This window comes from Nannospalax galili, unplaced genomic scaffold (assembly GCF_000622305.1).
Source record: "Nannospalax galili isolate Female #2095 unplaced genomic scaffold, S.galili_v1.0 scaffold290, whole genome shotgun sequence".
Lineage (NCBI taxonomy): Eukaryota > Metazoa > Chordata > Mammalia > Rodentia > Spalacidae > Nannospalax > Nannospalax galili.
Window position 1 is genome coordinate 6,895,763 of NW_008331486.1, and position 13,387 is coordinate 6,909,149.

Below are 13,387 nucleotides of genomic sequence, written 5' to 3' on the forward strand. Positions count from 1 at the left end.
CCAGCTCACCGAAGCTGGATTTAAACCCCAATGCTCGGGGGCTGGAGAGACAGCTCAGCAGTTAAGAGCACTGGCTGCCTTTGCAGAGGATCTTGGTTTGAGTCCCAGCACCCACATGGTGGCTAACAGTTGTCTGTAACTCCTGTTCCAGAGGAATCTGATGCCTTCTTCTGACCTCCACAGGCACTGCACAACCTGGGTACACCTACCTTCATGCAGGCAAAACACTTATCCACATAAAATAAAAATAATAAAAAGCCAGGATTTCTAACCTCCGCCCCTTCTGGAAGGCCCGTCGGCCCCATTTGGGAGCTGTGAGGACACTGGGTTTCCCTCTGGCTCTGCCTGCTGCTCCCACCCCTGTGCTTCATGTTCCTTCCTGTTTGCCCTGATCATAGAGTCCTGGCCATGCACAGTCACCACCTGCCACCTGACCACCCAGGGGGACGCTCACGCCCAAAGACAGTTCCCAGTGTCTGATGATGACACAGTCAGGTAGCAACTCCCGTTTCTTCCATATGCCCGCCCCCCTGGGGACATGGGATTCCCACCCTTCAGCCTCCCTTGGGATGTGACTGGGGATGCCTCCACCCCACCTTCTTGGAGAACGGCTGTTCTTTGCCACATGACCCTCCCAGCTCAACTCACTGTGAACTTGCAGGGTGATGTTCCGGCGATCCTCACCCACAGCACTCACCGCCACACAAGAGTAGCTGCCTGCATCAGAGGCCCGGGCACTGGCCACAGTGAGGACCCGGCCTCCTGGGAAGACCTGTGTCCCCAGAAGGAAGCCCATACCAGACAAATGTGGTTTCTACCACCAGGGATGGCATCCACCTTGACAGGCCAGCCCTGGTACCACACACACCTAGACCCTGTTCCAGGCCCCTGGGAACTCTCCCTGGCCCCCAAAGGCAGGGAGCCTCCAGCTGCACTCAACCCCAGGACCTCTGCCTGTCGGGGGCAGTTCTGACTACCCAGAAGAGTCATCTAGGGCCACCTGTCAGTGAGACCAGTGAGACCTTCTCCAGAGGCCACTTGGAACTGGGATGGGCTACAGATGTAAAACACGTGTGAATAGGGGGTATGGAATCTCTCCTTAGTGACTTTCTATTTTGATCCTATGACAAAATGAACCTGTTTGGATATATTGGATTTGGTAACATTAAAATTGGTTGTTTTTATTTTTGTTGTCGTTGGGGTTTTTGTGCGTGTGTGTGTGTGTGTGTGTGTGTGTGTGTGTGTGTGTGTATGTGTATGAGGGTCTCATGTAGTCCAGGTTGACCCTGGGCTTCCAATGTAGCTGAGAATAGTCTTGAACACCTGATCCTCCTGCTTCTACGTCCCTGGTACTGTGATGACGTGACTGTGGGCGTGTGCCAGCTCATCTAATTTATGTAGTGCCGGGGATGGAACCTAGGGTTTCATGTATACTAGGTAAGCACTCTATCAACTGAGCTACATCCCGAGCCCCTTTCATTATATTTTTTAGGGGCTGGGGTTTGAGGTAGGTCTCACTGTGTACCCAGGCTGGCCTTGAAGTAGAAGTAAGTCATGGGGACCCTCCTCCCTCAGCCTTCTGGGGTTTTGGCATGCACCAACACAACCAGCTTTTTTACTCATTTAAGTGTGGGAAAAAGAACCCTTCAAGTTACATATTTGCCTGGCACTGGTGGCTCGTGTCATGCCTAATGATGGTGAGCCTCTCCTTCTATCTCATCCTAGGCTCCCAGAGCCTGACCTGTTACCAGTCCCTGTGGGAGGCACCAGGAAAGTGCTCAGGGACCACCCAATCCTACTGACCTGGAGACCAGGGGTCCCTGTAGGGGACACGGGATTTCCATCCTTCAGCCATATCAGTGTGGGGCTGGGGGCACCGGTGGCATTACAGGTCAGTCGGAAGGGTGCGCCAAGTAGCACTGGGCCTGGTAGGCTGGGTGGCAGAGTGATTCGGGGTGGCACTGCAGGGCAAGGTGGACACAGCTGAGCCCTACTACAGGTGACATGGGCTGTGCTCCCCCAGGAACACAGATCACAAACAAAAGCATGGGGGTAGTAGCATCCTGACCCAGGCAGCCACACCACAGGTGTCAGGGACTCATGTCACTGGGTCAGCACCACCAGAGGTTTCAACCAGTGAGAAACTGAAGCTTGAAGAGGGGAAGTCACTTGCCCACAGCCAACCAGTTAGGATGAGGCAGAAATAACACTTGGACTGAGACCTTGGGTCAGCAGAAGTGATTTATCATAATCAAGTGGTAGGAAGCTGAGGGACCTCCTCACTCAGGTCTCAAGTGCAACACTGCCATCCTGGGAGATGGCCAGGAGATCACACTATAAAAGGAGACTTTACAGGTAAAAACCCCCCTTTCCCACGGCCCTGGGGCCCAAGAGGTCCAGCTCCAGGGGACCAGTAATACCACCCTAGGCCTCTTCTTAGTGTATGTGTTTCCAGGTGTCCCCAGTGCTGGGGAACACTGTCCTCTGGACATGTGATCGTTACCAACTTCTCCAGAGCAATTGTGACTTCCTGCATGAGACCCTCACACTATTGAACTTGCTGGTGTTCCTTCACAGAAAGAGGAGGCAGGGAGGGTCCTCCCTCCTTTCTGTGCCCCCCCCCCGGTGCATATGATCGTCTCACAGTTGAACATGGATAAGTGGATGGGTAGGTGGATGGTGGCTAGATGGGAGGATGGGTGGATGAATGGTTAAAGGATAGATGGTTGATAGATAGGTGAATGGACAGTGGAATGGTGGATGGGTGAAATGATAGATGGGTGGATGGTGGGTGGGTAGATGAATGGATGGATGGGCATATGGCAGGTGAGAAGATGGGTGGAGGTATGGGCACATGGATGAATACACAGGTGGGTGTATGGTAGATGGTTGGTGAATGGAAGGCTAGGCATGTAAATGGTGGATGGGCAGGTGGACTGACGGACAGATGGGTGGATGGACAAGTGACTAAGGGGACAGAAGGCTAGACAAATGGAAGGAAAGACAGCATTGTGGAAAAAGCCCCAGCAGCTCACCATTGACCCGCAGGCCATACTGCAAATCCGTGCTGCCTGCCACATTGGCCGCCACACAACGGTAGCTTCCTGCATGGGAAAGCTGGGCTCGCTCTATGCGGAGAACTCTCCCATCAGCTGACACTGAAGTCCCTATCTGGGTAGAGATAGGCTGGCGGCCCTTGAACCAGGAGACATCTGGGAGAGGGAGAGAAAGACACATGCAAAACATCCGACCAGTCCTTTCCTGTTGGTGTAGGGGGACATCCAGAGAAGCTTCCAGAGTGACTGTACAGCTTTTCAGATGCTAGAGAGACCAGTGTTCTTAGGAAGGTAAGAAGGGACAAAACAGAGCAGCACCAGGACCAGGTAGCTGAAAGGAAGCCCCAAGGGGCGGCTGGTGAGCCAGACTAAGGGAGAGTCAAGCCCCGTTTAGCCCCTCTGCTGGAGAGCTTTAGCGAGAAGGCAGGTGCCCTGAACTGCAGCCTCACAGGCCAAGATGGACAGCCTGTACCTTGGACTTCCTTTCCTCCCTTCAGGGCCCACCCAGGTAATCCACAGGAGGCATAAGTACTCTCGAGGCTCCCCCATCCCAGGCAAGCAGCTGTCCTGGGCTTATGAGTGCACAGGAGATGAGTCTCATCCCAGGCCAGGCCCTGGGTAAGCCCCACCGTAGCCTGGATGCTGGCATGCCCACACTTCACCCAAGCTCCCAGCCCTTTCCCTCCATGTTGGTCTAGAGAAGAGACCCCAACAAATAGAGAACAGGGGTCCTGTTCCTCAACCCCAGCCTGGGCCAGCCCTGGGATGCTACAACCTCTGGACAGAAGCCTTAAAGGTTCATTTCAGATGTGCATACAAAGCTCGGCCCTAGCAGGGCCCTAGGACACCTGTGGACTTCCATGGGAGATTGGGATGGGCTAGAGGGGCATTCTGGCCTAGGGTAGGGTGCTTACCAGGAGGGGGTACACCTGAAGCTAGACACTCCAAGGTCACCGAGGCGTTCTCCAACACCGCCTTGTTGACTGGGCCTGGCTCGATGTTGGGGGGCACTAGGGGAAAGACAAGGACAGACAACTCCCAGTTGGTGGGTGTGGGTTCTGAGCAGTTCCAATCCCAGCCACTCTGATGCCTCTCCCAGTTCCCCTAAAGGGCCCTGACAACAAGGCTCACATGCTCAGACCAGGGAGCCTGTTCCTGGAGCAGCCCAAGAGTGGAGCAGACCCTAAGCTCTTCACGGAGGTGTGACCACCCAACCTCCAGGCCCTGGGGAGGAGGAGCTGAAGCCAGCACAGCAAGAGCTGGAACCCCAAGTATAGACACAGATAAACCCCGAACATGAATCCGGTCAGCAAGGTAGCTACGGGCATGGGTAAGGTGGCCACTGACACCCATAGCGAGGGGCCATAGAGTTGATGTTAATGCTTTGTCTTAGCGCCGTTCACATTTTGCAAGATTAAGCTCACCACTGTAATCCTCAAACTATTTTCCAGTCCTCAGCCCAAGGACCCTTGAGGGGTCACCTGCCACCCCAGACCTTGGACACCAATGGAACAGCTGTCCTCACCCAGAACCTTCAGTGCCACGTCCCTGTTGCTCTCTCCTGCCAGGTTAGTGGCGACACAGGTGTAGATACCTTCATCCCTCAGGTCTGCCTTCTCAATCTGGGGGGCAGGGAAGGGGGCATACGTGGGGAAGCCACAGAGCCCAGACAGGGGCACAGTCAGAGACGGCAGAGGGCAGGAACGAACCCCAGGCCTTCTGTTCTCGGTATGTTCTTCAGCTCCTCCCCTGTCTTTTCCCTCTGATGGCTAAGCTTCCACAGCCAGGACCAGGCTAAGGGTCCCCTCCACTCCCCAGGTCCAGCATCTAAGGGGCCATTCGGTATCCCCATGATGAGAGGGTACCCCTGGTTGCTCTCCTATGGTCTCCAGGACCCCTAGAGCATGGCCAGCTGCCATCCAGTCCTGGGTCCCTAACTGTACCTGCAGGCTCCCCCCGGAGGTTGCCAGGGCCACACCATCCTTCCACCAGCGGAGGCTTGGGGTAGGCACTCCGGTACCTACACACTGGAGGTTCACAGGCTGCAGGAAAGGAGCTGTCAGGTTCTCACCCCCAATGATGTGCACTGATGGGAGTTCTGGGTGGGAGAGATGAAGGGGGCTCAGGTCATTCGGGAGGGATACAGTGGGCAAATGTTTAGGAGTGAAGTGGTGGCTTTGCAGGCCTGACCACAGGACTGGGTTCTAGAATGCCTGCACCCCCACCTGGATAAGGGAAGGAACTCCAGACTGAGAGCCAACAGAACGGCTCTTTTTTTTTTTTTAAGTTCTTCCATCCATCCTCATCCAACTCATCCATTCACCCATTTATTAATCCATCCCCATCCACTTATCCATCCATCATACCCACTTATCCATCTACCAACCCACTCATCCATCCACCCATCCATTCATCAATACACCCACTCATCCATCTACCTATCCATCCATCTACACATTCACCCACCCACTCATCAATCCAACCAGTCATCCATCCATCTTCCCATCTACTCATCCATCCATCCACCCATCCATTCATCAATACATCTACCCATTCACCCACCCACTCACCAATCTAACCAGTCATTCACCCATCCATTCCATTCACTCATCCATCTACCTATCTACCCATTCATTCATCTATCTACCTATCCATCCATCTACCTATTAATCCCCCATTACTCACCTACACATCTATCCACCTACTAGTCATCCACCTCTCCATTCATCCATCCATCCATCTACCTGTCCACCTATCTATCCACTCACTCATCCACCCACTCATACACCTATCTACCTATCCATTCAGCTACTCATCCACATACCCATCCATCCATCCATTCATCAATTCATCTTCCTGTCCATTTAGCCATTCACCTACCTGCCCATCTGTTTGTCTGCTCACCCATTGATCTATCCACCTTCTTACCCATCCACCCACCCACCCATCCATCCATCCATCCATCCATCTTCTTACCCACCTACCTGCTTATCCATACATCCAATCAACCATCCATCCAGTTATCCATTCCATCCATTCGCATACACCCAACCACCTGTCCATATGTCTCCATAAGTGTGTAAGTATCTATTCTGTGCCCAGAACTGCTGTAGGTTCCTAGACACAGAAGAGAAAGGAGTCCACCATGCTGCCCTCTTAGAGATCACAGAGCTGGAGTAGAGATGGACAGGCACACAGATATCACAGAGTAGTGTGTGGTGGGCAGTGGCCGTGAGAGGCTGAGCAGTGAAGACGATATGTATTGTGGAATCAAGGAAGGCTTCCTGGAGGAAAAGGTGTCTCAGGGCAGAACTGAAAGGCAAGGAGGGGACTAGGCAGACTCAGATGAGTGAGCGCTGATGTAGTTAGAGATTGAATAAAGCTAGACATGTTGAGGAGGAAGAGAACAGGTGAAGGCGGGAGGCTCAGAAGTCCCCAGAGGTTTGGACAGGACAGATGACCTGACAAGTGTGATAAGAAGGGCAAGATAAGCCTCATCCACCCATGTGTCTTTGGGGAGCAGGTCTAATCCAGGCGTGCCATCCAGAGACGGGCCCCATATCATTCCCAGGCCTGCCATGGCCTCTGGCTCCACGGGCCCCAGTATTCTGGTCGCCCACCACCCCAGAGCTCCAGTTGCCCACTCACCATGCACAGAGACCTCCACCTCGGCCCCAGCTGTCCCCGCGTCATTGGTGGCCTGGCAGGCAAAGAGGCCGGCGTGGCCCAGCTCCACGCGGCTGATGTGTAGTATGGTTCCCTGTGAGGCCAGTTGCACCCCAGCCAGTTCCTCAGCTGGGCGGCCATTCTGCAACCACCTGAGGCGGGTGGGAAGGGGGTCAGGGGCACCCGCAGGCCAGGGCGGGACAAAGCAGGAGGCCTTGAGGCCCCTCCTCCCTACTCCCCTCCTCCCTGACTCCATGGCCACTTTCACATTCCTGGGAACAGGAGCAAGCTTGCCCCTCACCCCAACACATGCTCTGCCTGTCCCTGCCCTGGCCTCTGTGCCCTGTACGCACTCGATGGTGGGCATCGGGGAACCCGATGCCTGGCAAGGAAGGTCCAGGGTCTGTCCTGTGATGGCGGTCACTTGGCCCATGCCTTCAGCCACCAGCAGCTGCGGGGGCACTGTGGGCAGGACATGCTGTTGTGACTACAGGTCAGCCTGGCCCTAGATGCTTCCAGGACCCCAGTCTCACCTCAGTCTTCTAGTGTCCCCATAAATGCTCCCCAAGAGGCCTCCCTGGGCCACTCAAGGCTGGAAGAGGAGCCTCTGTGGTCTCCCCAGAGATTCAAGCCCATTTATTTTATGTCTGCCCCTGCTGGACTAAGGACCTGGAGTCCTGCTGGCCTCATCACCTGCTATCTCATCACACGGGCCACACAGAGGCCAGGCTGGGAAGCTAGGTGGTAAGGCAGTGGGGTAAGACTTGAACCCACTCCCAGCTTTGGGCCTCAAGTGTCCCCTGGAAAGCGCCCTTTCTGTGGGCAGTGGGCAGAGTGGCATCCTTCCCAGGTGAGCTGGCCCAGAGCCATGGGTAGGATCAGGACCCCAGAACTCAACCTCGCCCCTCCCACTCTGTATCCCAGGTCCAGCTCTAACTCTTTATCCCTAGCCTACAGAACAAGGGCACCTGTGGCTTCCCCACCAGCCTTCATCTCCAGGGCTGCCAGGGACAAGCATGGAGTGTGTGTGGGAGGAGGCCCACCACAGCCAACTCACCCTGCACCTCCACGGAGTACTGCAACACAGCCTCGCCTGCGGGACTGATGGCCACGCAGCTGTACAGGCCTCCAGACGCCTCTCCTGGGCTCTCCAGCCACAGGGCGCCACCTGCCTCCAGCCATGTCCTGTTGCTGTCCACCACTGGCAGCCCTTCGTGCTGCCAGGAGAGGGTAGGGGGTGGGTGACCTCTGGCCTCACACTCCAGTGCCACAGGCCTTCCGGCCACAGCTTGTACCATGTACGGTCCTCCATCAGCACCCTCGATGGTGGGTGGGACTAGGGAAGAGTCAGGGGCTGCTCAGGGACCGGCAGTCTCACCTGGGATCCCCAACCTCTTCCTATTACCTGGCCCTGCCCAGGTACCATCTTTTTCAGCAAATCTCCCTCAGACTCTGGCTGGAAGAGTCCCACTCCTCAGCACCTGAGAGCCTTCCCCCAACCCCGGCACCACCTGTGTCTCCTCTGTCCCCACTGCCATCTGGAACATTTTAATACTGAACAAAGCACTGGGTCCCCAGGATCCAGGACCAGCCCACAGTCCCTGGAAGTCTCCTTATTCCTGGAGCAAGGCAGTAGATGGCTGTCAGACCTGAGTCAAGATGGTATGACTCTGGGGACTCCTGACTTGGTCTGTGGTGCCCAAGGGGGACAGGATTTGAGGTGTGACCAGAGTTCACTGTAACCAATCCGGGGGGAGGGGGAGCAGCAGAGTGGGCGTGCCCCTCAGGCGCTGAGTTGTAGAACTGACAGAGCCACCTGACAGAGGAACCCTATGAACTGGGACTGAAGGTATTTTGAAGCTCGTTAGGGCCCCAAGCTGGGGGGAGGGGGAGCAGCAGAGTGGGCGTGCCCCTCAGGTGCTGAGTTGTAGAACTGACAGAGCCACCACCAGAGAAACCCTATGAACTGGGACTGAAGGTATTTTGAAGCTCGTTAGGGCCCCAAGGCACGTCCTGCCCCACAGCTGCCACCCCAGCCACTCACCATAAACCTCCAGCCTTGTGGCTTTCTCGGTGACCCCTGCAGAGTTGCTGGCCCGGCAGGTGTAGAGGCCAGCATCAGAGCGCTGGGTCCTCTTCAGCTGTAGCTGCCGGCCACCCCTGCTGTAGACCACCTCCATGCTGGGGGCCAGCTGGACCCCATCTTTGTACCAGGTGATGTCAGGGGCTGGTGCTCCTCGGGCTTCACACAGGAGCTGCACCATGTGGCCCTCCAGGACAGCCACCTCGCCTGTCTCGTTAGAGCCCCAGATGGTGGGGAGCGCTGGGGACAGAGCGGGGGGGAGGGGGAGGTCACAGGCTGGCGACCCTCTGGCATTCTTTCCTGAGTGCGGCATGCACGTGCTCTTGGGCTACAAGCACACATCTGGGACTTCTACTGTGGGGACCAGCAAGGCATGAGAAATGGGGGGAGGGCAGGAGGACAGACAGAAGAGGCCAGCTTGGGGACATGCCTGTGTGGGAAGCAAGCCCAGTCACCACAGGCAAGGGCTGGGGAGGTACAGGTGGGGCAAGCCACAGGCTTGGGTTGTGGGGTCCACACTGCCTCTAACTCACTGTATGACCCGGGGTAGCTCCTGTTCCCTCTCTGGGCCTCTGGGTCCCCATCTGTGGAGGGACTGAATCAGGGCTTACCCCAGGGCAGGGCACCCACAAATGGTACCTAGGATGATGACTGACGCATGGGGGTACAATGTGACATTGCCCTGCCTCCGAGAACGAACAGCCACGCCCTCCAACTTTCTGCCCCCCCTTCACAGCGGAGACAAAAGGCTCCGACTGGGGCCACTGTGCCACTAACTTGTCCAGCCCTTCCTACTCTAGTGTTTAAATTTACTTATTTACGTGTGTTGTGTGATGTATGTGTATGTACATTTGCATATGTGTGTGCATATGTGCATGCTAGTGTAGAGGCACGTGTAGGTCGGAGGTCATCATCAGGTGTCTTCTTCTATGACGCCGAACCTGTAGCTCACCAGTGTTTGGCTAAACTGGCTATCAGGGAGTCCTAGGGATCTGCCTGTCTCAGCCTCCACAGCACTGGGATTACAGGTGTGAGCCACCATGCCTGGTTTTTGACATGGATGCTGGGGATTCAAACTCAGATTCTTGTGACTGTATGGCAACCACATTACTGACTGAGCTATCTCCTCAACACCTTGACTCCCATTTAAAATTTTTATTTTTATTTATTTTTATGTATATGAGTGTTTTGTCTGCATGTATATAAATGTACCCATGTGTGTGATGCCTGGAGAGGCCAGAACAGGGCGTCAGATCCCCTAGACCTGGAGTTATAGACAGTTGTTAACCACCATGTGGGTGCTGGGAACCAACCTGGGTCCTCTGCATGGCCCTTAACTGCTGAGCCATGTCCAGCCCATTTCCATGTTTAGCAGGGAGCATGGCTACAGGCTGAGTGCCAGGGCCTGGCCACCCAGGAAGACTGGCTGCACCTCTTTGGGAATGTTTGCTGTTGCTGTTCTTTGGTACCTGGTGATCGCCCGCCCCCTGAGCCAAGCCCCAGCCCCTGGGTGTAGCTTTTCTGTTGTTTTTATCCCTCCTTCCCATTAAGGCAGGTGGCACTGCTCCTCACAGATGAAATGTTAAATTGTTTTCTAAGAGTTTCAATATAAACAGAGGGACTGATGTAAAGAAACAGTCAAGGGAATCACATTCCACGTACATCAGAACTGTGTGGGTGGCAATTTGGGAAATGTGGGGCCACTTGCTCTTAGCTCCTACCATTGCCCCAAAGGGCCCAATTACTAGCCTTCTTTTCCCAGCTCCCAGGCAGTGGCAGGAATCTGGGAAAGGGATTTCAGGAGCAGCCAGAGCCAAGAATGGCTGGACTCACAGTGGACACTGAGCCGGAAGTCCTTGGCCTGCTGGCCGGCTGGGCTAAAGGCCACACACTGGTACTGCCCTTCATCACCCAGGTGACTGCTGATGATTCTGAGAACCTGGCCATCCTCCTGGAGCAGGGTGTGAGGGTCTCCTGGGAGAATGGGCCTGGAGAGGTGTTGGGGGAAGTCATCAATCAGGCCAGGGTGTGGGCAGGGCAGGCTGCCCAGGGGAACCTCAGCTTACTACAAGGAAGGCCATTCATAGTCACTTCGTAATCATTATCAATGGATAAATAACATGTAGGCCTCCCCATCTGTGGATTATTATTCCGTCCTAAAAAGGAATGAGTTTCTGATGCTTGCTGCAAAGGAAGGTATCGCCAAATCATTGTGCTGACTCCATGTATGTGAACAACCCAGAACAGGTAAGTGTGTAGACAGAAAGCAGCCTGGAGACTGCTGGGGCCAAGAGGAAGGTGTAGCCGGGAGGGACTGCATGATGGGTGTGGAATTCGGAATCACAGAATGTTCTGGTGGCCATGGCTGCAAAGTGCCGTGAACACACTAAATGCCTTTAAATGATTAGTTGTATGTTATGTGCCTTTCGAATGGGCCTCGGACTTCCAGAGTTTAGAGAAACAAACAGGATAACGGTGACAGCCAGGACATGCCAGGGAAAGAATGGGGTCTACTGGGAGTCTGCTGGGCAGGAGGTGCCCGTGCTGACCAACCTCCCCTGAGCTGCCAGTCCCACACAATCCACTGGGGGGAGACAGTCGGTGTCACTCACTGCCCATCCTTGGTCCACTCCACTTGGGGCATGGGGACCCCTGAGGTCCGACACTCCAACTCCACATCTGCACCAGCCAGGCCCAGCACCTCCTGGGCTCCCCCAACTCCCAGCAAGGAAGGAGGGACTGGGGAAGGGGGAGGGAAGTAAGGGAGGAAGGTTCACTGAGACTCCACAGGACTTCCTGACCACAGGACCTTTGTCCATGCAGGTCCCCTGGCCAGTACACCCTGCCCACCCAAAAAACTCCCCAAACCTCACTAGATGAGCCCTTGCCTGGGGGGCGGTGTCACAGTAGCCTAAGGTGCCCTTGTATAGCACCTGTGTGAAGGCTGATCCTAACTGTCAACTTGATGAGATTTAGAATTACCATGGAAACAAATCTTTGGGTACGTCTGTGAGGGGGTTTCTAGATTAGGTTAATCAAGGAGGGAAGGCGCACCCTAAATACGGGCGTGCTTTCTGGACTGCAGAAAAAAGAGAAAGTGACGTGAGCACAAGCGTCTATCTCTCTCTGCTTCCTGGCTGTGGATGCAGCGTGACCAGCAGCTCCACACTCCGGCCACCACACCTTCCCCACCATGATGGATGGACCACACCCTCAAACTGTGAACCCTAATAAACCTAATAAAAGTTGCTTTTATCCGGTATTTTGTCACAGTAATGAGACCCAGAGACCAGGTCTGTGGTGGCCCCTCTATGCCCCTCACCCTCTGCAGATGCATGCTTGGGAGCCTGGAACCCAGCCCTCACTCACTGAGCACAGTGAGACTGAAGTCTTTCTGGGTGCTCCCGGCCTGGTTCTCCGCCCGGCAGGAGTAGAGGCCTGAATCACCTTCCCGGATCCTGGGGAAGTGGAGGGACCGGGTCCCATGCAGGAGGTGGTGGCTGCCTGCCTCTGGGATCTAAGCACAAGGGTCCAGAGGAGTGGAAACCATGAACAGTGGGAAAACTGGGGTTCACGGGGCTGGGTGGCCATCAGAATCCAGAGCTCACAACTCCGAGAGGCCCCTGGGAATTCCTTGCAGGACCAAAGTCCCTCTACCTCCCCCAAACCTGGGCATTCCCAAAGACACCTGTCACAGCCTTATGCCACTTCGGCACACAGGAGCCCCACCCCCATCCCAGTCTCACCAGCTGCCCGTCCTTGAGCCATGTAACCTTGGGGGCTGGGAACCCATTTGCATCACACTCTAGTGTCAGAGACTGCCCAGCCAGGCCTGACACATTGGTCTTCTGTCCATCCTCTCGGATGCCGGGGGGCACTGGGGGGACGAGGAGAAATGGAAAAGCTACCCTCATTTGACTGAGCTTTGTGAGTGAAACAGGTCAGCAAGCCCCCTCCCCTTCTCCAGACCCTCAGGCCTGTTATCAGCCTGTCACTGGGGTCCCAGGAGACTGACCTGCCCTTATCTGTCCCGGTGCCTGGTCGGACCACAAGGGCACTGAGTACTGTTAAGTAGTAACAGCAGCTTCGCCCAGGGACCAGCACGGCCCCTCCCCCATTGTGAGCAGACGCCACACTCTGACACTCCTCGTAGTCTGAGAGGAGGCAGCCCTGAACACATCCAGTTTTCCCTGCAACTAGGTGTCACCCCCACCTGGGAGACCCCCAAGTGGGACTCTCTGAAGGCCAGCCCAGGCATGTCTGCGGCCAGCTCCCAGGCAAGTCCTTCCATGGTGAGCTGAGTCATGGGGACTGACTGGAGGCTCAGCTCATCCGGCAGCAGTGAGAGCCCCTAACCTGCCCCTGGGGAGCTCCGGCTAGCTGGAGGCCCCCAACTCTGCCCTCGGCATTCTGGATGTGGGGGTAGGAACTCTTCTAGCTGGTGAGGGACAGGAGCCTCAGTCCATGGGGTGGAAGTAGGTTTGGGGCTCTGCATGACTGTCATGCACATTTTATTTTTTTATTCACTTATTTTGAGTGCGTGTGTGTGTGTGTGTGTGTGTGTGTGTGTGTGTGTGTGTGT

General features: G+C 55.3%; 1 protein-coding gene across 1 annotated transcript in view; it reads right to left on the reverse strand.

Moving 5' to 3' along the window:
* Window positions 1-13,387, reverse strand: part of Hmcn2 (hemicentin 2) — a 173,908-nt gene that overhangs the window by 74,677 nt on the left and 85,844 nt on the right. The window contains exons 27-41 of the mRNA XM_017796457.1: window positions 12,552-12,682; window positions 12,175-12,322; window positions 11,418-11,544; window positions 10,639-10,793; window positions 9,339-9,389; window positions 8,767-9,045; window positions 7,780-8,058; window positions 7,076-7,184; window positions 6,705-6,874; window positions 5,000-5,154; window positions 4,582-4,678; window positions 3,971-4,066; window positions 3,036-3,212; window positions 1,804-1,961; window positions 649-772 (exon numbers count right to left, since the gene is read on the reverse strand). Of these exons, the coding sequence (XP_017651946.1) occupies window positions 649-772; window positions 1,804-1,961; window positions 3,036-3,212; window positions 3,971-4,066; window positions 4,582-4,678; window positions 5,000-5,154; window positions 6,705-6,874; window positions 7,076-7,184; window positions 7,780-8,058; window positions 8,767-9,045; window positions 9,339-9,389; window positions 10,639-10,793; window positions 11,418-11,544; window positions 12,175-12,322; window positions 12,552-12,682 (2,256 nt within the window). The remainder of the gene's footprint in view (window positions 1-648; window positions 773-1,803; window positions 1,962-3,035; window positions 3,213-3,970; window positions 4,067-4,581; window positions 4,679-4,999; window positions 5,155-6,704; window positions 6,875-7,075; window positions 7,185-7,779; window positions 8,059-8,766; window positions 9,046-9,338; window positions 9,390-10,638; window positions 10,794-11,417; window positions 11,545-12,174; window positions 12,323-12,551; window positions 12,683-13,387) is intronic.